General features: G+C 40.7%; 2 protein-coding genes and 1 non-coding gene across 4 annotated transcripts in view; all 3 read left to right on the plus strand.

Moving 5' to 3' along the window:
* ABCC4 (ATP binding cassette subfamily C member 4) overlaps window positions 1-19,756 on the plus strand; it is a 1,253,378-nt gene that overhangs the window by 340,266 nt on the left and 893,356 nt on the right. The gene's annotated exons all lie outside the window — the stretch shown is intronic.
* TGDS (TDP-glucose 4,6-dehydratase) lies at window positions 11-14,063 on the plus strand. The gene is made up of 12 exons (XM_052664435.1): window positions 11-143; window positions 537-603; window positions 1,060-1,128; window positions 3,358-3,448; window positions 4,864-5,006; window positions 5,643-5,741; window positions 5,980-6,039; window positions 7,488-7,531; window positions 7,776-7,941; window positions 8,395-8,453; window positions 12,444-12,541; window positions 12,909-14,063. The coding sequence occupies exons 1-12, from the start codon at window positions 67-69 to the stop codon at window positions 13,007-13,009; spliced, it is 1,074 nt and encodes a 357-aa protein (XP_052520395.1). The 5' UTR covers window positions 11-66; the 3' UTR covers window positions 13,010-14,063.
* TRNAF-GAA (transfer RNA phenylalanine (anticodon GAA)) lies at window positions 16,189-16,261 on the plus strand. The gene has a single exon. It is a non-coding gene; the product is annotated as a tRNA-Phe (tRNA).

A 19,756-nucleotide genomic window follows, 5' to 3' on the forward strand; every position in this document is an offset into this window, starting at 1 on the left:
GGGGGCGTGTCCGCGCTCTTTGCGCATGCGCGCGGGCAGGTCGTACTCCGCCGTAAAGCGCGGACGATGTCGGAGCCGCCGGCGCGCGCGGAGGTGCGGCGCTTTGAGAAGCGGCTGTTGGTGACGGGCGGCGCCGGCTTCATGTGAGCGGTGGTCTCGTAGTGCCGCCGCTTTGCGGTGGGGCCAGGCGGCGCGAGGCTTCGTCGCGGGGAGCCGTGGGACGTGGCGGTGGGCGGGCCGGAGTGCCGGGAGCTCAAAGCGTGTCCTGGGGTGGGGCTGCGACTGGTCGCGTTTCTGTGTGCCGCCAGTCTTAAAAGGCTGAGCGTAGGTACGTGTCCCTCCTCAGGGGAGCTTATGGCCGCGTGTGGGTTATCTTGCGTAGGGGTATCTTAAAATCCCTCAGTGGGCTGTCCTTTTGAGTGCGACTCCCTCGTTCTCTGAACCCCTTTATTACTGAACGTGTAATCTGTTATTGCTTTGCTGCCTGAAAGCCAGCGATGTGATTGTAAACATGGTCTTCTTCTTCCATCCTGCAGTGCTTCGCACGTAGTTGTGTCGCTGGTCAGAAACTATCCCAACTATCTGATTATAAATCTGGATAAGGTAAGCGGGCTGTCTTCTTTCTTGCCTGGCAAGACCCTTTCAATAAAGTTTTTTGGTACAGCCTGTCATATCGTAGAATCACAGAATGGCCTGGGTTGACCATGATGATCATCTAGATTAACCTCCCTGCTATGTAAAGGGTTATGTTGAAGTGTACTTGGAATGCTATTTGTTGAATTTTCTTTTGACTTCTCACTGGTTTCCATGTGAGAAGTATCAAACAATTATTCTCCTGAGGGTTTTGAAGTGATGGATATCCAAGCACTTATGAAATTGTTAGGATATCTTTCAGACTTCTATGTTTCTCATACTTTATCATATTTGCTTGTGAGATAGCTTTTCTTTCAGAGAAGTTTTGGCTTTATTCATAAACTTGCTCATAATTGGGTTGGAGCTGAGTTATCTTTGTCCATTTTCATGAAAACTACTGGTAATACTTTGTGTATTTCTCCTTAGCTTGACTACTGTGCAAGCTTGAAAAATCTTGAAACTGTCTCTGAGAAGGAAAACTACAAGTTTATCCAGGTAATAAAGCATTCTTTTCTAGGAAACTTGTTTTTTTCCTTTTTTTGTGGGTGTTTTATAGCAAAGTACCGTAGTTTCCAGAGCTCCCAAAAACTTGAGGGTAAGGCCACTGCTTTACCATAAATTAAAGTTGAAATTGCTTCTTCACTGTTGCGCATAAGTCATTGTATGGAATATGCTTCTGTATCTGATACTCAGACATAAAAGCAATTATGTCATTCGTATACCTTTATTAAAAGACCTTGTGTTTCAGCTGAGACCTTGTGTTTCACACATAAAGCTGTGTGACATTATTGTCTGACTCTTACGTGAAGCAGTCTTTGAAAATAAATATTACATTGTACAATAAAAGTTTAGAATATAGAAAACTGTCTTTCAGGATGATTCGTTCACTTCTAAGTCTGCTTTTGATAGGTGGAACAGACAGGCTGGTCTCAGATTTGACTCCTCCAGGCTTATCTGACACTCTTAGATTTTCCATCTTCAAATGCAGCAGCTTGTCATTTCCCATGCTATGTAACATATTCTTTATTCTATCCATGCTAAAGATCAGGCTATGATGTTCTTAGTTCTGCTTTTGTGTACTCTGTAGTTGTTTTTGAACATGGTCTAGGTTCAAGGTATGCTTTTTCTTCATAGGATGTTGCTAGCTAGATTAGTGTACTGTTCAGTATTTTAGGCTCCAGACAGTGGATGGATTTAGACTTCTTGTTTGGATGCTCAGGCTGCTGAGTTTGTGTGCTGAGTTTCTGTTGTGTGGAACTCAGTGCTGATGCTAGGTCCTTTGTCAAGCTAGGCTGTCTGAGATTGCAGGGCATCAGAGAAAAGCATATGGTTCATTTTTCTGAAATATTGGTCAGTTTAATATACGTGACAGCTTTTTGCAGTGGCAGGAAATGTAAACCGAGTTTCTCTCTTAAATTCAGGCAGTCAAACTTTTCCACACTTGTTTGGTGATCCCCATAGCTGTTAATTTTTATGAACCTTTTGAATTCTGTTAGATTCTGGATTATCCCAGAGTTGTTGGATGCAATTTTCTTGAGGGAAAGGGAATATTTCCAAGCAAATACACTCTGTTTCAGGATACCAGAAGTACTCTTGTTTTTCCTAATGTTTTTAATACCTCCCAATACATGATGCAATATGTGTGAATGCTCTATAGGGCACAAGACAGCCTACATCTAACTGTGTTTTAGAAGAAAAATATACGCTCAAGAAATCTTATTGAATGCTCTGTCTTTAAAGAGGAAAATAAAACAAAAACTGAAAACCACTGAATTCGGTTTTCTATTAAAAAACAAACAACTAATCATTAAAAATAATCCAATTTCTTGTATGCATTACTTCTTTGAAGCTGTTGTTTGGAATAATTGCATGAGAACTTCTAAAAACATAGCTGCATTTGAACTGTGTTCAGTTAATTGCCTTATTCTTGGAAGTACAAAAGCCTTCATCCTCCCCTGACACTAATTCCTTTGAGGTATTCCTGTTTAAGTTTAGCCAGTAGATAAGTATCAAAAGCTTCTCAGTTCTTGTTTACATTTGAAAACTGCCCTTGTTTGTTTGTCACACTAACAAACCACTCGTGTCCATGCTGTGCTCATTTCCAATTATCTCGATGATTCCGGTAATAAGAACAAAGCCGAAGAAAACTGCTGGCAAACTTCCATCTGCTTTTGACAACAGTGGAAATGAACTTCATCTCTAATGCCACTGGGTGTCACCGTCTGCAAACTTTATTTGCTCTAAGCAGGCATCCCAATTGTAGCATTTGCTGTGTCTTTGCTGTGTATGTTTTGGAGGTCGTGTTGTTTCTGGTGTTAAGTAATGTAAATCCTGAAACGATGTATCTATGGCTATTGCTCAAAAAGTGAAGATCATCTTTTAGGCATGGCATTGGTATGATGCCCCAAACTCTGTTGCTAACTGTTTTGTATCTGTGGAGAGCTAAAAGAAAGTATCTAATTGTATCTAAAGATCTGGATTTTAGTTAATTTCAGGTTATGAATCCCACTTTTTAGAGTCATAGTTTTCTATTATTACTATTAAAGAGTAAGCTGAGTAATCCCAGGATTCTGATAAAAGGCTTGTATTTTGGCTTTGCAGGCTTGTTCTTATTGCAGAGCTTTTTCCTTGTGCCTGCTTTGTAATGATTTGTTATGTGTTACTTGGTACAAATTGAAGCTTACTATTTTTATCAAAAAATAATTCATTTTATTTCCTGTTTAGGGAGACATTTGTGAACCTCATTTTATCAAACAGCTTTTTGAAACTGAGAAAATCGACATAGTTCTTCATTTTGCAGCCCAAACACATGTAGGTGAGCACTGTAGTATGTTTTAGTATTATTTCTGTATATATGTTTTGAAATAGTATTCTGACATTTTTCATCTTTTTTTTTTCCCCTTCACATAAAACAGATAATACAATCTAACATCTTTACAGACTGCATGATTCAGTTGGTTGGCCTTTTTAACTTAGGAGGTTCATGGCTTTAATTAAACAACAGTCAGATAAGGCAGTTTTTAATTTTGGCCATGTATATATACTTATTTGCTTATTATAAGTTCCATCTAGACATTTGTAGCTGACAGTGCACACATGTCATGTGGTATCTTGAAGACAGTTTCCCTTGATTGACTGCAACCTTGCTGGAAAAATTAGAGTGGAAGCTAAGAGTGAGTGTAGCTCCCTTTAGAATTCTTCCAGGGTTTTAAAAAGTGGCAAAATGGATTACACATTGAAGTGCCTATTTCAGATTGTCAGTCTTCTGTAGAGCTGTTAATGAGTGGTATCCTTGGCACATTCCTTCCATAATGAGCAGAAGTCATTGAAGAATTCTCTGATCTCTGGGAAAATTCTTCTCAGATTTGTCAACATTGCTATGCACAAAGTCATTAGGTCAGTGGGATGATTCTAAGAGTTAAAACAAGTGGTAATTTGTTAACAGTAATAAATATATATATTGTGGTTTTGAATGATACTTTTCTTAGTAAACTTGGCACTTCGTGGTGATGAGGGGAATTAGCTATCCTGCCATTTAACTAAAACTAATTAGTGCTGTTTCAAATTGAATATCCCCAGATAACAACCTTTTGCTCCTCATTCTGACCTATTGTTGAGAGCAAGGATTTTTTTGTCTTTGTGTAAGTGTAGAAAATGTCTTAGTTTAATGATAACCTTGCTACCTGACAGTCGATCGAACTGGTGGTGAAATCATGAAATCATAGAATTGCTCAGATTGGAAAAGACCTTAAAGATCATCAAGTCCAACCACAACCTAACCATACTACCCAAACTCTAACAACCCTCTGCTAAATCATGTTCCTGAGCACCACATCCAGACAGTTTTTAAACACATCCGGGGTGGTGACTCAACCACCTCCCTGGGGAGCCTATTCCAGTGTTAACAATCCTTTCTGTAAAGAAGCTTTTCCTGATATCCAACCTAAACTTCCCCTTGTGCAACTTCAGGCCATTTCCCTTTGTGCTGTCACCTGTCTCCAGTGAGAAGAGACCAGTCCTGCTCTCACTGTAAGCACCCTTCAGGTATTTGAAGAGAGCAGTAAGGTCTCTCCTCAGCCTTGTCTTCCCCAGACTAAACAGCCCCTGTTCCTTTAGTGCTCCCTGTTTATATTGCTGCTGTTAATTGTTACGGTTCATTAGAAAACCATGTATTGCCTAAATTTAACCAGAATTGTGCGTTGATTTTTTTTTTTTAATTCTTTTCTATAGATCTTTCATTTTGGCATGCCCTGGAATTCACTTATGTGAATGTTTATGGCACTAATGTACTGGTTGCTGCTGCCCACGAAGCCAATGTAGAGAAGTTCGTCTATGTCAGTACAGATGAAGTATATGGAGGCAGCACTGATCAGGTGAGTTTAAAAGTGAGTCTCTAATCTTTCTTGGCTTCTTTAAATGTGTTATTTTTGATAATACTTAAACCTGCAAGCAGGTACTTCTTTTGCTTCTAGAAAGCTGAGTATCAAAGTTGTCCTGAAGCTTTTCTGTAGCATGTTTTATTTTAAGCATGTTGAATGCATACTAGCTAAAGCAGTCAGATTGGTGTCTTTAATGACTTGTGGAAACTTCTAAAAGATACTCCTCGTGAATCGTGGCAAATCTTTAAGATGTTTTTCTGGGGAGAGAAAAACAAGTCAGGAAGCAACTGGAATCAATTAATTTCAGGGGTAAGGATCAGGCAAGAACAAGGCATTTTGTGTAAGTGGTATTTATGATAGCCATTTTAGAGTCTCTCTTTTTTATGCTTGGGGTGCATAGAATCTTCTGAGTTGAAATGGACCATTAAAGGCCATCTAGTCTAACTCCTCTGCAGTGAATGAAGGCATGCACAGCTAGATCATGTTGTCCAGGGCCTAAAGGAAAGGTGACTTGCTCAGTCTAGTGTGTTTGAATATCTGGGGATGTTTATAGAAGTTGCAGCTGTATCTTTTGTAGCTTGAAGACTTACCTGGGCAGGAGCAATTGAGTAATGCAAGTTTTCATTTCAGGAATTTGATGAATCCTCACCAAAATGTCCTACAAATCCCTATGCCTCCTCTAAAGCTGCTGCAGAATGTTTTGTTCAGTCTTACTGGGAAAGGTACCAAGTAAGTTAATGGAAGATTCAAAAGCTCCGAAGCTCATAATCTTACACACAAATGTTGAAAAGAAAAATCAGTGGTAGACAGCATGATGCTACATCCTTCCTGAGAGCTAGTTCTGTAGTTTGGATGGATCAGATGCAGCATTGTAGGTGTGTCACTACTTATTGACCAGCCAGAAGCCTACAGGTTTTTATTTATATATACTTAATGTTTAATCACATGCATATTTGATGTTCTTAAGTTTCCAGTTGTTATCACTCGAAGTAGTAATGTTTATGGACCGCACCAGTATCCAGAGAAAGTAAGTTAAGCTAATGCTTTACTCTGAGCTTCAATATACTATAATATAAGGTTTTCGTAATGTTACTTTTTTCACCTGAGAATGAACTTTCCAAAAAAGCACTGCCTTATGAGTATATTTGTCCATGCTTATCTGTCCATGCTGATTTTTTTTGTATGCTGATCTCACAGTAAAACATTCTACCATCAGCACAACAATATGTAGTTGTTCTGGTTGTCAATAAAATATCAGGTATGCAAGTAACTGGAAATCTCTGAGTTTAGATGCAGTTATTTTATTCTGTACTTTTTCTGGTTTTCCAAGAACATTTAACTGACAGGATTCTCCTACAAATAACTTCTGTTCATGTTCTACATGCAATAGTTAGCAGTGTTAAATTGAGAGGCAACACTTCAGAAAGTGAATTTGAAGAGAGCAGTATGTCTGCTACAAAGTGGATGTTCTAACCTGTGTAATTACTTCTAAGTTTAGGGTATTAAGGAAGTTGACAAAATTAAAAATGTTCCTGTGGCTTCAGTTTAGAAACTTGTTTAGGCTTTTAGAACATACCTAAGCCTAGTATGACTGCGAATACCATGCGGAAAGCTAATTCCTATTACTTGACTAGTGGTTATTTACCATCATAGAATCTTTAGAGTTGGAAGGGAGTTCCCTAGAGTTGGAAGGCCATCTAGTTCAGTCCCCCTGCAATGAACAGGGATACCACAGCTAGGTCAGGTTGCCCAGAGCCTGATCAGCCTTGCCTTGAAAGTCTCCAGGGATGGGGCATCAACCACATCACTGGGCAACCACTCCAGTGCCTCACCACCCTCACTGTGAAAGCATTCATCATTATCTCTAACCTAAATCTACCCTCTTTGAGATGCTTCCCCTTGTTCTATCATCACAGACCCTGCTAAAGAGTTTGTCTCCTGTGTAGCTCCCCTTTAGTTACTGAAAGGCTGCTATCAGGTCTCCTTGAAAACCTGTTTCACCGCAGGTTTCTTACTGTGTGTTTAAACCATGTTCTAAACAGTTGGCAGTAGTCAACCTTATTTTAGACTCTAGTGCACTTCTGTGTGTGAAAGTGATAGCACCATTTTTTTGTGTAAATCATTGCATTTTTAACTTCTGATTGGTAATGGATGACCACAAAGGTAAGCATCTCAACACAAGAAAGGCATTATTCTTAAATAAATAGATAAAGTGAAAAATGAAAAATGTGAACTGTGGACTTCAGGAAAGGCAACTGTGGTGTACAAAATACTCTGCTTACTCTAGGAAAAAAGAAACCTTGCAGTTTCTAGGCTTAGAAAGCATTATCTGCTTAGATTTTAATTTCAGCTTAAGTTTGAACTTGAACTATTGAAACAATCCTATTATTAAAGCATGTAATGATATGTGCTGGTAAAACACCCTGTTGTTCGCAGAACAGCTTCTAAAATATTTCTTTTTATTCAACTGTTTAGGTTATACCAAAGTTCATATCTTTGTTGCAACAGAACAGAAAATGGTATGTAACTTGTTTTACTTTGCATGTAATTAGTTATTTCATAAACATAGACATTTATAATTTCCTAATTAAGCTTTGAATTATTTTAGTAGTAGCATGTACTTAAACAGCTGACTTGCATGTTTTTAAACTGAAGCACTTTCAGGTAAATTCTTACAGTAGAACTGTGTAAAATGCGTTTTAATAAATGCAATGCTTCTATTTAGGTATTAACAAAAGTCTTCTGCTTTTCCCTGTTCTTAAGCTGTATTCATGGCTCTGGACTTCAGAGAAGGAATTTTCTGTATGCAGCTGATGTAGTAGAAGCATTCCTTACTGTCCTGAAGGAGGGGAAGCCAGGTGAAATTTACAACATTGGAACTAATTTTGAGATGTCCATTGTCCAGCTTGCAAAGGAGTTAATCCACTTAGTGAGTAAAAAGCTACAATGCTTGTCATTGCACATATGAACAATTCTCTGTTGTAGAATTTTTGTATCTCTGCAGGTTAGTTCAGTGCTTGCAGCAGATCTTAGAGCAAGGTGTTAACCTTTCTGTGGCAGCTGTGCTATGTGCAGTGCAGGCTATCACAAACTGTTCCACTGCATTGATTGTCCTGTCTGGGACAGAAACTGGGGTAATGATTAAAAATAATTTATTCTCTTTCATGTTGGCTACTTGAATTTTGGTCTGAAGATTATGTGGAAGATTGAAATGTAACAGACTATGTGTGTTTATTAAGCACTTAGGGAGAGATATTGGAATTGTTCCAAGTAGTTTTTATAACTTCAGTAGTTCGGTTGTTAATTCAGGCAGAAGACCATTTCTGTTTGTTTGTTTGTTTGGTTTTTAATTTGTTTTTTTTTTCCCTCCACTTGTTGTCAGATAAAGAAGACCAGTTCAGAATCTGAAATGGAGCACTGGATGGACTATGTCAAAGACAGGTAAGAGCACAGCTAAGTGTGTGCAGGAGGGCTCTATCCTGAAGAATCCAAATACAGTTTGTTTATTTCTCTGAAAGTGCTTTTGCTCAGCAGGAGGGTTAGCTTACAGGGAATTGGGACCTGATTTGCTTGCCTTTTTCAACTTGTTTTTGGATTTGGTGCCTGAGATGCAGCATACTGTTTAAAACCAACCTCTCCAGTTACGACTTGAATCTTTGGAATGATGTATTGCTAATCTTTAAAAGATGCAAATTTTCTTCAAACTATTGAAGTTTGTTCTGAGATAGGGATTGATTTTATGTAGCAACCAGATCTTTTTGTAAGGATAGTTTATTTATTACTTTGTCCTCAACTTGAACAATGAATTCCTTTGTCTCTCATTTAGCTTTAATATTTTGGTGTAAATGTGACTAGTTCAAATTCAAGTGTGCTTTGAGGCAAGACAGAGAGATGTAGCTTCAGAGTGTAGTTAATTTTAGATTTCTAGCTTAGTCTGAAGCTACTAGATCCTCTTCGAGACGTGCTTGATCACGTGATGAGTGAGTGTGTGATCCAAGACAGACAGCACTGCTTCACCAGGGGAAGGTCATGCTTAACCAATCTGGTGGCCTTCTGTGATGGAGTGATAATATTGGTGGACAAGGGAAAGGCCTCTGATGTCATTTACCTGGATTTGAGCAAAGCCTTTGACATGGTCCCCCACCACATCCTTATCTCCAGATTGGAGGGATGTGGATTTGATGGGTGGACCACTGGATGGATAAGAAACTGATTGAAAGGCTGCAGACAGAGGGTGGTCATCAATGGCTCCATGTCCAGGTGGAGGCCGGTAACGAGCAGCGTCCCCCAGAGTTCTGTCTTGGGACCGGTGCTCTTTAACATCTTTATTAATGACATCGATGAGGGAATTGAGTGCACCCTCAGCAAGTTTGCTGACGACACCAAGCTGAGTGGAGTGGTTGACATGGTGGAAGGAAGGGATGCCATTCAGAGGGACCTCGAGAGGCTAGAAAGGTGTCTCGCTCCAATTTATAGGAGAGAGAGGAGGTTCTTTTATTATCTATATACCCGGTGTGAGATTAAGAAGCAACGGTTCAAATGTTGGTCCGACCAGTTTATTACAAATCTTAATCAGGGAAATGGGGAAGGGGAGGACGGACACTGTTATGATTAGGGTAATGGGGAGGGGAAGGAGGGCGATAGAAAAGATAGAAAAGAAGAAGCAAGGAGTCTTTATAGGCAGCAAGAGGGACATAGTCACCACCATGGATCCAGCGTGGTTCGTAGTTCAGTCTTTGATCTTCAGTAGTGGTGGGTTGTCAGGCAGAGTTGTTCTATTGACGATGAAGCACGATGACGACCACGGCGATGATGGCCCCTTTTCAACGGTTTCAAAGTGGTCGAGTCAGCTCTCCATTGAGTGGCAGCTTCTAGCTCTGGGATCTCAGCAGAAACTCCTTTGTTCCCATCTTCCGGGCCTTGCCAGCATATAAGAAGGAGCAGGGATGCCCATCTGCATCCTGTTTTTCATAGAACACGATGGTATCGTTCCCCAGTTTTCCCACACCTAGCTGTAGCTGTTTAGTCACAGGCCAGATCTTCCACCATTAAACGCTCCTGAGCACTCTCATCCGCTCTTCTACAGAGCAAGCAGCTCTGGGGGAAGGGGCTTTCAAATGTTCCCAAAGCGATAGCGATTGTCACACAGTTAGTACCCATCAGTTGCCTCCTCAACAAATCACTGAGTCTTATCACAAGAAAAACCTCAGGAAGCAAGCTTTGAGCCAAAAACAAAGAAGGATTCTCACAAAAGATGGGCCCAGGTGAACCTGATGACGTTCAGCATGGCAAAGTGCAGAGTTTTGCACTTGGGCCAGAGGAATCCCAGGCATTTATACGGGCTGCAGAGAAGGACCTGGGGGTCCTGATGGATGGAGAACTTAATGTGAGCCAGCAGTGTGCTCTTGCAGCTTGGAGAACAAATGGTATCCTTGGGTCCATCAGAGTAGGGATGGACAGCAGGACAAGGAGGTGATTGTCTCCCTCTACTCTGCTCTTGTGAGGCCCCATCTGGAGTACTGTGTCCAGGTGTGGAGCCCACAGTACAAAAAAGACAGGGAACTGTTGGAGAAGGTCCAGAGGAGGGCCACAAAGATGATCGGGGGCTGGAGCACCTCCCCTAAGAAGACAGGATGAGAGATCTGGGCTTGTTCAGCCTGGAGAAGAGAAAGCCATGGGGTGACCTCACTGCAGCCTTTCAGTACCTAAAGGGAGCCTACAAACAGGAGGGGAATCAACTCTTTGAAAGGATAGATAACTACAGAACAAGGGGAAATGGTTTTAAGTTGAGGGAGGGAAGATTTAGGTTGGATGTCAGGGGGAAGTTTTTTTTTTACAGAGAAAGTGGTGAGGTGCTGGAACAGGCTGCCCAGAGAGGTTGTGGATGCCCCGTCCCTGGAGGTGTTCAAGGCCAGGTTGGATGGGGTCCTGGGCAGCCTGGTGTAGTATTAAATGGGGAGGTTGGTGGCCCTGCATGTGGTGAGGGGTGGAAATTCATGATCCTTGAGGTCCCTTCCAACCCTGGCCATTCTGTGATTCTGTGTTACTACTTTAAGTGTAAAACATCAACATGCTGAAGTTAGGGCAGCATAAAAAATGGGAAGCTTCTGTAAATGCTTTTGCTGAGTGTTTCCATTTTTAACTGCGAGCTTGATTTCACTCTGTTCTTTTTTTCCTCCATTTCATTTCTGCAGCGACAATAAACCACTGCATACTTCAGATATGACTCTTTCTCTAGAGTGATTAGGAATCACATATCTGCTGATAGCTGTTAAGAATTCTGAAAGCCCTAATAATACATACTTTCTGTTCATGTTTGGATAGTTCAAGCAACTGAAGTGTCTTTAAGTGCCTTTTTCTGAAAGGAAGTGTTTTTCACAATCCTCTCTAAATTTACTGTAGGACTCTGAACAAAAATTGCTGCTGGCTCACATTATGTGAGTGTTCTATAGGTTCTCGTGTAATTCAGATTAAGGATTTTATTCATCTGTATTGAGCCCTGGCTGTGAATCTGGAATTGTAAGTGGGCTCACAGGTTGCCCAGAGAGATGGTATATGCCTGTTCCTGGAGACATCCAAGGCCAGGCTGGATGGGGCTGTGAGCACACTGATCTATCTGTAGGTGTCTCTATTCAGTGCAGGGGAGTTGGACTAGATGACCTTCTAAAGGTTCCTTCCAGCTCAAAGGATTCTATAATTAAGATACCTTACTAATGTTTAATTTTGAAGGACTTTAATCGTGATAGTTACTTGCATTAGGAAAATTAGTTCTGTTTCTCCTTGAGATTAGAACGTTTTAGTAACTGTGAAGCTTGCTTCTGTGTGCTTGTATACTTCAACCAACCTGTATTCCAGTGTCAGTAATGCAGGCATGATAGACTAGACTACCGAACTGCCAGATTGTAGGAATAAAAATGTTTTGTACCTAAAAGAAGGAAATATTTCTGTACTGAGTCTTGCAGTTTGGGATTCTGTATGCTCAGTATTACAAAGGTTATGCAGCTGATAGGCACTGTAATAGCCATGCTTTGGACATCTTTGTTCTTTAGATCTGAACTCTGTGGGCTTGTATGGTGAGAAATCTGAGAGCACTGGCTTGTTTGTTGACCAGAGACCTGCAAGTGCACTGATTTGCATTGGCAGTGCCTTCAGATCACTGTTCATTTCTGTGTGAAAACATTAATTCATATTTATTCTAGTCAGTTCTAGGTAGTTGGCTGTGCAAACTGAATTGTGTTGTCACAGCTACACTTGGTTGCCACTTAATTGTTTTGTTTTTTTTTGAAGATAATGTAATCTGTTCATGTTGAAGGAGTGCTCAAACCAGAGGCATACCTAATCATGGCTTGAAGGCAGTTTAAGTTCTGTGTATCCAATTAATGAGAGAAGTCAAACCAAATTGTTTTCCTTGTGTGTTTCATATTTCACCAGACCTACCAATGACCTGAGATACCCGATGAATTCAGAAAAAATGCACAATTTAGGATGGAGACCTAAAGTGCCTTGGAAAGAAGGAATAAAGAAAACAAGTATGTCTGATGCCTTTTACACTAATGGGAGTTAGGGGAGGAGGAAAAGAGAGAGGGGAAGAAATGATTCTATAGGCTAATTAATGAGAAACTAAAGGGAATGTGTTTATCACTTTAATTTTACATACGTTAGCTTCATTTAAAGCTGTTTTTAATATTTTTAAAGATACATAAGGTATTCTAGCACTAAAAACTAATTCCAGTAAGTCTTGAATAAATAATTTATAAAGACTAAAACTAGATTTTTTGGGATCTTTATAGGTTAAAATTTTGCATAGGTATCTGTTTTTCTGTTCTTGTAGTATCTGTAAAATAATTGAATGTAGTCTTTGTTCAATTTGACTCACCAACATTCTTCTTGTGTTAGTTGAATGGTACAAGGAAAACTTTCACAACTGGAAGAATGCTGAGAAAGCTTTGGAGCCCTTTCCTGTGACGGAGCCATTTGCACAACTTAACGTTCCATAAGGTGGCTGGCAGCCTGAAGGAGTCTATTCTACCTCATACAGCCTTTTCTTCAAAACCTGCAATCAAGTGACCACACTGAACTCTTACTGTATTCAGGATAACGTGAGCTGTGATGAATGCGGAGTAATAGAAAAGACCTTTGGAAGGGTTCAGCACTTTATAAGTTTAATCCATTGATTTCAGCTTTTGGTGCAATATTGTATCTTCACTAGGTATAGATCAAGTTTTTTGAGTATTTTACAGGGTGAAGAACTTTATGTTAAATTAGTGTAATAGATTTCAAATCTTCTGTATTCCTTTGGAATGAGAGGATGATGATTACAGTATTTGGGATTCCAGTGAATATGTTCATTCATGAGCATACTTAGCTCTGAAGTTTTTCATCTGCATTAGTTTATTTTTACAGTGTAATGTGTTTTGTCACTTTGAACAGCTGTCTTCTATTTCAAATCAAAGAGAATATTTCTAGAGAGTATAAATCAGTGGATAAAAGCTAAGTATGGTACCCATATGGTTCACGGTTCTTTATTGTTGCAGTATTATCTTGAGTAGAGGACCAGTTAAACTGTTATCTTCCTAATGCTCAATTTCTAAAGGAGTGCAGGTAGAAAAGGTGCCAAGAAAATAGCTGTTCTTACTGAAATTTCTATGAGCCTTTCTTAAACTTTGCTTCTTGTCTTGAATGTCATCTGTTTACTGTATTATGGCCTTTTACTTCAATTGTAACAAACTTGAAATACTGTAACACAGTTAACATTCCGGTAGCATAACTTTCTGTGATACAAAGATGATTTATTAGGGAAAATTTTAAATGCTTCATTTGAATTGTGGGTTAGCACACCTTTTTCAACTCTGTTTCACTTGTTCTTTGTGGCAAATTTTAAAGATGTAACAATATATTGAGTTGATGTAAAATTTCAGAAGAAACTTCAGTTCTGGAAATCTGTCAATAAATCTTTGTCAAATGTGATTTATTGCTATAAGTTACAGTGTAACTGATTTCACTTAACTGGGTGAATAAACTCAGCTAGGCCATAGCAGCTGGAAAAGTAAATGTTTTTTTTTTTTTTCCTGTGTCTTAAGGAAAAGGTTCTTCACTTATTTGATATTTGAAATGAGGTATGCAAAACAAGAAACTCTTGTCTTTATCAGGGCATGTAAGTATTTAACACAGTTCCAGACACTTCTGCCACATAGAGCTGTGAAAGTGTAGGGTTAAGATGCTAGAGCATTCCAGTCTCTGAAGTGGTCTCTTGCTGTGAATGGGAATTGTTCTAAATTCTGAAATCTCTCGGAAATTAACAATCAAAACAAGTATCAGCAGAAGTGTTTTCCTTATGCAGAAGGAATAGAGTTTGAGGCATCTACATCAGCTTTGTCTGTGCCTGTTTTGGAAGCAGTTGAACACTTAAATAGTGCCTCTGCTAATGGCAGTGCTGCCTTTGGAACTGCAGTGCTCCTAATTGCACAGTGCTGCTTCTGTGTTGTGTGGTGCTGTTGATAGAGTGCTAATGTTGGTGGATAAGAATCATCTTGAGGCTGAGTAGCAAGCTTTGTAACTTCTACACCAAATATTCTATAGCCTTGGAACATGTATCTGTGACAAGGTGGGAGTAGGAATTTGGAAAGTTATTTTGAATGTTGGGATGCTGAAGATGCAAGCTTTAATGACACGAGGAGCATTATTGAGAATGGATGTGTCAAAAAGATTATCAGCTTTTAGTGGAAAGTGTTCTACTTCATGTAAATGCTTTTGAAGGTTTAATCAAAGTGTTTGAGAAGCTGAACCTGTTTTTCTACTTAGCATATTATTATTTATTATTTAAATCATGGAGTCTTTGAGCTGCTCTGATGTTGTAGGTCAGGTTGGCTTAGCAGGTGAGTTTTCTGATAGCATTCATTTCTCAAGGAAAAGTACTCCAAAAGAAAACTGCTTCTTTTGTTGCTAACCTTCTGTCTTCCGCTGTAGAAAGAAAATGACAAAGGATCCGCTAGTGAACTCTTAACGTGGGGAGCTGTAATGCTGTAGGGTTCTGCTTCACATTTTATTTGCGAGATATGAAGAAGGAAAAGGTTATGTTAAATTCTATGAGCACAGAAATTTTTGTCTGCTTTTCTCAAGGTTTGCATTGCTGTGAAACTGAGGTTACCCTCATAAAATAAGTGGAGTAGGTGTCTATATTGCTTAAATTGGGGAAGCTTTCTGAAGGAGAAAGGCTGGCCTTTGGAAGAGGGATTCTGTCCATCTGTGGCAGAGGAGAGGCTCAGACTTCAGAAATTTTTAAAACTCTTCTACATCTCTGTTGGGTAGCTGTTGTGGGATGGATTTGTTCTTCTGCAAGCAACTCATAAAGGGCCATGGGCTTGTGAAGTGTGCACTGGGGGGAAATCAACATTGCTGTGTTTTCTTAATGCACAAAGCCTGCACGTTTCTTGCAAGCAGCAGTGGAAGACAGGCAAAGCAAGCACCTGAGGCAACACCAATTGCTGTCCACCTGCCCTAGGAATGATGGGCTGTGGGGCCTGTGTCTGCTGGACTGTGTGGGAGCTGTGTTTGGTTGTTGGGCTGATAAGAGTGTGAGGCAGTAGGCAGTGGCAGTTTCCTCCCACATATCATGAGCATGAGCAAGGGACGTCCTCACAGACAGATCAGGCTGGAGCTCATGGGACATGGAATAAATGCCTAGCTGCGGGACCAGGCTAGTTTTTGTTACAAATACATTTGGATGGGCTTGGCAGATCTGTAGACACAGCTTTCCTTACAGGTGCGTCCTTATGTAAAACCACTGACAAACGAGTCTGGGGCCGTGCTTCCTTTTTGTGTGTGAGTACACCAGCTCTGTGTGGGATTGGTCATGCTTCAGAGTGCAGTTCTTGAAAGCTCAGAGGCAAAAACACTGCTGATCTGACGCTCCTGAATCCCACAGCATATTCTATTTTTTGCCATCCCCAAAGCATTGCAGGCAAAGTACTTTTCTTTTGAGTGTAAATGGATGCAGACATCTGTATATTTTTGTGTTAATGCTGTCTCTGCATTGAAGTGCTGTTGTCGTTTGCCGTGTGTCTGGTAGCACGGAACATCCAAAAATGTTTTTTCCACTTGAAATATCTTGAATCATCGACCAGATACTCTGTAAAAGTTGATTAGAAGCAATTCCTGAACACGGCACCCAGCGCGAGCCGAAATAGCTCAGTTGGGAGAGCGTTAGACTGAAGATCTAAAGGTCCCTGGTTCGATCCCGGGTTTCGGCAAGCTCTTTGCTTTTCCTTTTTATCCCCCTCTGCTCTCCGTACACCCCGGAGGCATCAGCAGACCGAGGCTGTTCCCGTACACAACAATACTCAGGACGGCCGGGCAGCCGCCCGCCGCGCCCCTCTCAAGCGGGGCGGCCTCACTCCCCTCCCTCTTGGAAAAACCCGCTGACCGCGTGGGCCGAGCGGGTAGCAGCGCCCTCTGTCGGCAGCCCGCTGCAATCACAGCAGCGCTGAATGCAACCGCTTTGTGCGGACTGTCCGCCCAGCTCCTCGTTCTCGTTTCTCCACTTTTAAGGTGGAGCCAATCGTTCCGATTTTTCTGAAGCGTTCTTTGCAAGGCTGGCATCTGTTTTTCATCGAAAAACATCGTTTAGCTCCCAGGTAAACTGTCGCAACCGTTCCAGATATACTCCTCCCTTTAACTTGAGACCATTAGATTGTCGGTATGAGTGCTGCTAAACATTTTCTCCAAAACATCTCTTGTACCCTTTCTCATATGCTGACAACGCAACAATACACCGAGTCTTTCGGCACTGACGTTATTGGTGCGAAACACAGGAGTGGCTCAGCTCCGTGCTGCTATCGAGCCACCTTTTACCTGAGCACGGAAAGTCATCGCTGCCTGCCTCCCCCTTTTGCCAGAACATCACACCAACCACTGTTCCCAAAATGCTTGTCCAATGTAAGGAGCGCTCTGCCATTGGGTACCTGGTTAATAGGACTGGGAGAATGCAATTTTACACCCTTAATAATAATGCAGGAAAATGGCTGTATAGCTGCTTATATCACTATTTTACCTAAAGATACTTTTTAAGCCTTTTTCATTCATTTGACAGTATTACATCCTACCTGCAACAGCAATTCCCTCCTCACAGGTGTTGTGAAGTTGAACAGAATCTAAGAGACCCTGCACCAATGAGAGTGGCTGCCTTGGGGATGCTGACAACAGAATCCAATTCTTAGAATCATAGAATCACAAGGTTAGAAAGGACGTACAAGAGCATCTAGTCCAGCCATCCTCCTATCACCATTGCCACCACAAGCACTAAACCACATCTCGCAGCTCCTCATCCAGGCGCCTCTTGAACACTGCCAGGGACGGCGACTCCACCACCTCCCTGGGCAGCCATTGCAGTGCCTGACCACTCTCTGAGAGAAAGAGTTCTTCCTTATGTCTAACCTAAATCTTCTCTGGCACAACTGTGGCCATTTGTTGCCTGGGAGCTTGTTTGGTGTGGGATTTGGGTAGTACAAATGCACGGAATAAGGCTGCAGGCCTGAGGTAGGAGAAGTTAATAAAATTGAGAACCTCAGTTTTGACATTTCTAAATTTCTGGCTGATTTTGCAGGCTTGTTGCTACTTCCTGATGTGATTTGGCAGATTCTGAGAAAATAACCCCAATTGTTGCTGGTTTTTTTGCTTTTATGTCACACTGTTTTCATTCAATTTTATCTGCTTTACGCAACCTTCTTGTTAGTATTGCTGGTTTCCAGTTTTTTTCCTGACAGTGAATGTCTTTATTTCCATTTATTTTTCTATTAGCTTGTCTCCCATGTTAGGAAGCAGACATGCCACCTTCATGTTGGTTCAGTGGAACTTTTATTTCTAATCAGAAGGATCCTTCTGTACTACAGAGAAACTTCTTGGCCAATGTAAGTGTAATTACATTTTTAAGCAACTGTCAGATAACCAAACTGATACCTCACATGGATTCAAATGAAAATCACAATTTGCAGTGCTGTGGTATTTGGGTCATCTGCTTTGTCCATGACCATCCTCAGCTACTGAATCTCTGATTTTAGTGAATGGAAACCGGAGCAATGCTGTGCAGATGAGATGCTCCTTTACCTCCCTCCTGCCCCCAGACTTCTGCGTCTGCTTCCTCTGTTAAGTCCTCCCCTTCTCCATGCGGAAAGCTGCCCTCCTGGTGCTTGTTGCTGCCTTGCTAACCTCTCTGTGGTGAGCAAATGTTACTCTTACATGTAAAATTTGCCCTCTTAGACTGAAAATCAGTCTGTTACAAAAGATTTGTATCTGTCTCTTGACTTTGTAGCCCGTGCTATTTACAGATATCCATTAAATCTCATTTAGATATGCAGTATGATCAATACAAGAGATTTAAAAAACACGAGTCAGGACTCATGCTGAGCTTTAAGATTTTTTTTCCTTAGGAGCAAGCCATACTTGTCACCTGCCTGCTATCTGATCTTATGAAAAAGAACTAGATCTGTGTTTTGCAGTTTTATGGGGAAGAAATGTATTTAAAAAGAAAAAATCCAGCTGATTATGCACTTCTAGAATCTAGCATTCCCCATCCATTTTTTTTTATTTTTTATTTTTTTTATTTGAGTTAGCAAGATTGAAAAACTTTATCTGCTTGAATTCAGTTCAGGAGCCCCATGGAAACAAGACTTTTCTCCTCCAAATCCTCAGAAGTTTTCGTGTTCCCTCAGCCCATCGCTGCTCCTGCTTTGCGCTTTGGTAGTAACACGGAATTCATGTTCCATGGTAATGTTGAAATAAGGAATTTATAGTATAGATTAGAAAGCAGATTTGGGGAAGTTGAGAAATTTAACCATCAGTCCTGTTGTGCTTATCAATGTTATCTTTATTCCTCAGTGAACCTCAGGGGAAACAGTGTATTTTTGTTTGGATGTACCATGTATGTACTTGCACAAAGCAAGGGCACATTCATTGCTTTGACTGGCAGTGTTCTTGAGGGTTAGCCCACATGACATGGGGGATGAATGTCTTTTGTTCCATTTTGTGTCTTCTATTAGGAGAAGTAGTAATGTTAGTATCTTGAATAAAAACAGTGAGAGAGGAGTACCTTCTAGAACTGGCTCTAGGACCAATGTAAGGTCAAGGCCTTAGAAATTTCTGGTGTTATTTCAGATACTGCATCTGTACTGTCTTTCAAATTATTTTATTAATATAGCACAGAGCCAGACCTGGATTTTCTGTCCTGATATTTATTTCTCTGTAACTGGGCAATCTGTTGGCAGATACCATTCCTGGAGCTCAAGAAACATTGAGATGTTTTACTGAGGGACATGATTTAGTGGGAAATATTGGTGGTAAGTGAATGGTTGGACTAGATGATCTTGGAGGTCTTTTCCAACCTTGGTGATTCTATGAGGGCTTCTGCCTTACCCCTTTTGTTCTGCACATGAGATCTTTCGCTCATGCTTTCCTGACTGTGTGCTGACAGATGAACCATAGAGGCAGCCTGTGTGCTAGCCAGCTGGCTTCTTGTGGGTTTTGCACATAGAGAGCACCATGTGTGTTCAAACTAGGATATTGAAATAACTCATGTTTGACATCACATTTTGTCAGCCAGCATGTATCTGTTGTGTGTAAATCAGGTTGTCTCCTACCACAACTGTATACAGGGGATTAATCTCTCTTCACTTTAGGTACTTAAGTTTAGTTTCTGTGTTAGTTTTCCTTGTCACCTCTGATGATGAAGGTAGAGAAATTAGAACAGAGAT

The sequence above is a fragment of the Tympanuchus pallidicinctus genome, unplaced genomic scaffold, assembly GCF_026119805.1.
Source record: "Tympanuchus pallidicinctus isolate F22 unplaced genomic scaffold, pur_lepc_1.0 scaffold6, whole genome shotgun sequence".
NCBI classification, from domain to species: domain Eukaryota; kingdom Metazoa; phylum Chordata; class Aves; order Galliformes; family Phasianidae; genus Tympanuchus; species Tympanuchus pallidicinctus.

Excerpts from the sequence above, each read along its gene's own strand:
- TGDS (XM_052664435.1), top strand. The coding sequence starts at position 67 with ATGTCGGAGCCGCCGGCGCGCGCGGAGGTGCGGCGCTTTGAGAAGCGG. Across the intron at positions 5,742-5,979 it reads CTTACTGGGAAAGGTACCAA|TTTCCAGTTGTTATCACTCG; the intron begins GTAAGTTAATGG and ends GATGTTCTTAAG. Across the intron at positions 8,454-12,443 it reads ATGGACTATGTCAAAGACAG|ACCTACCAATGACCTGAGAT; the intron begins GTAAGAGCACAG and ends ATATTTCACCAG.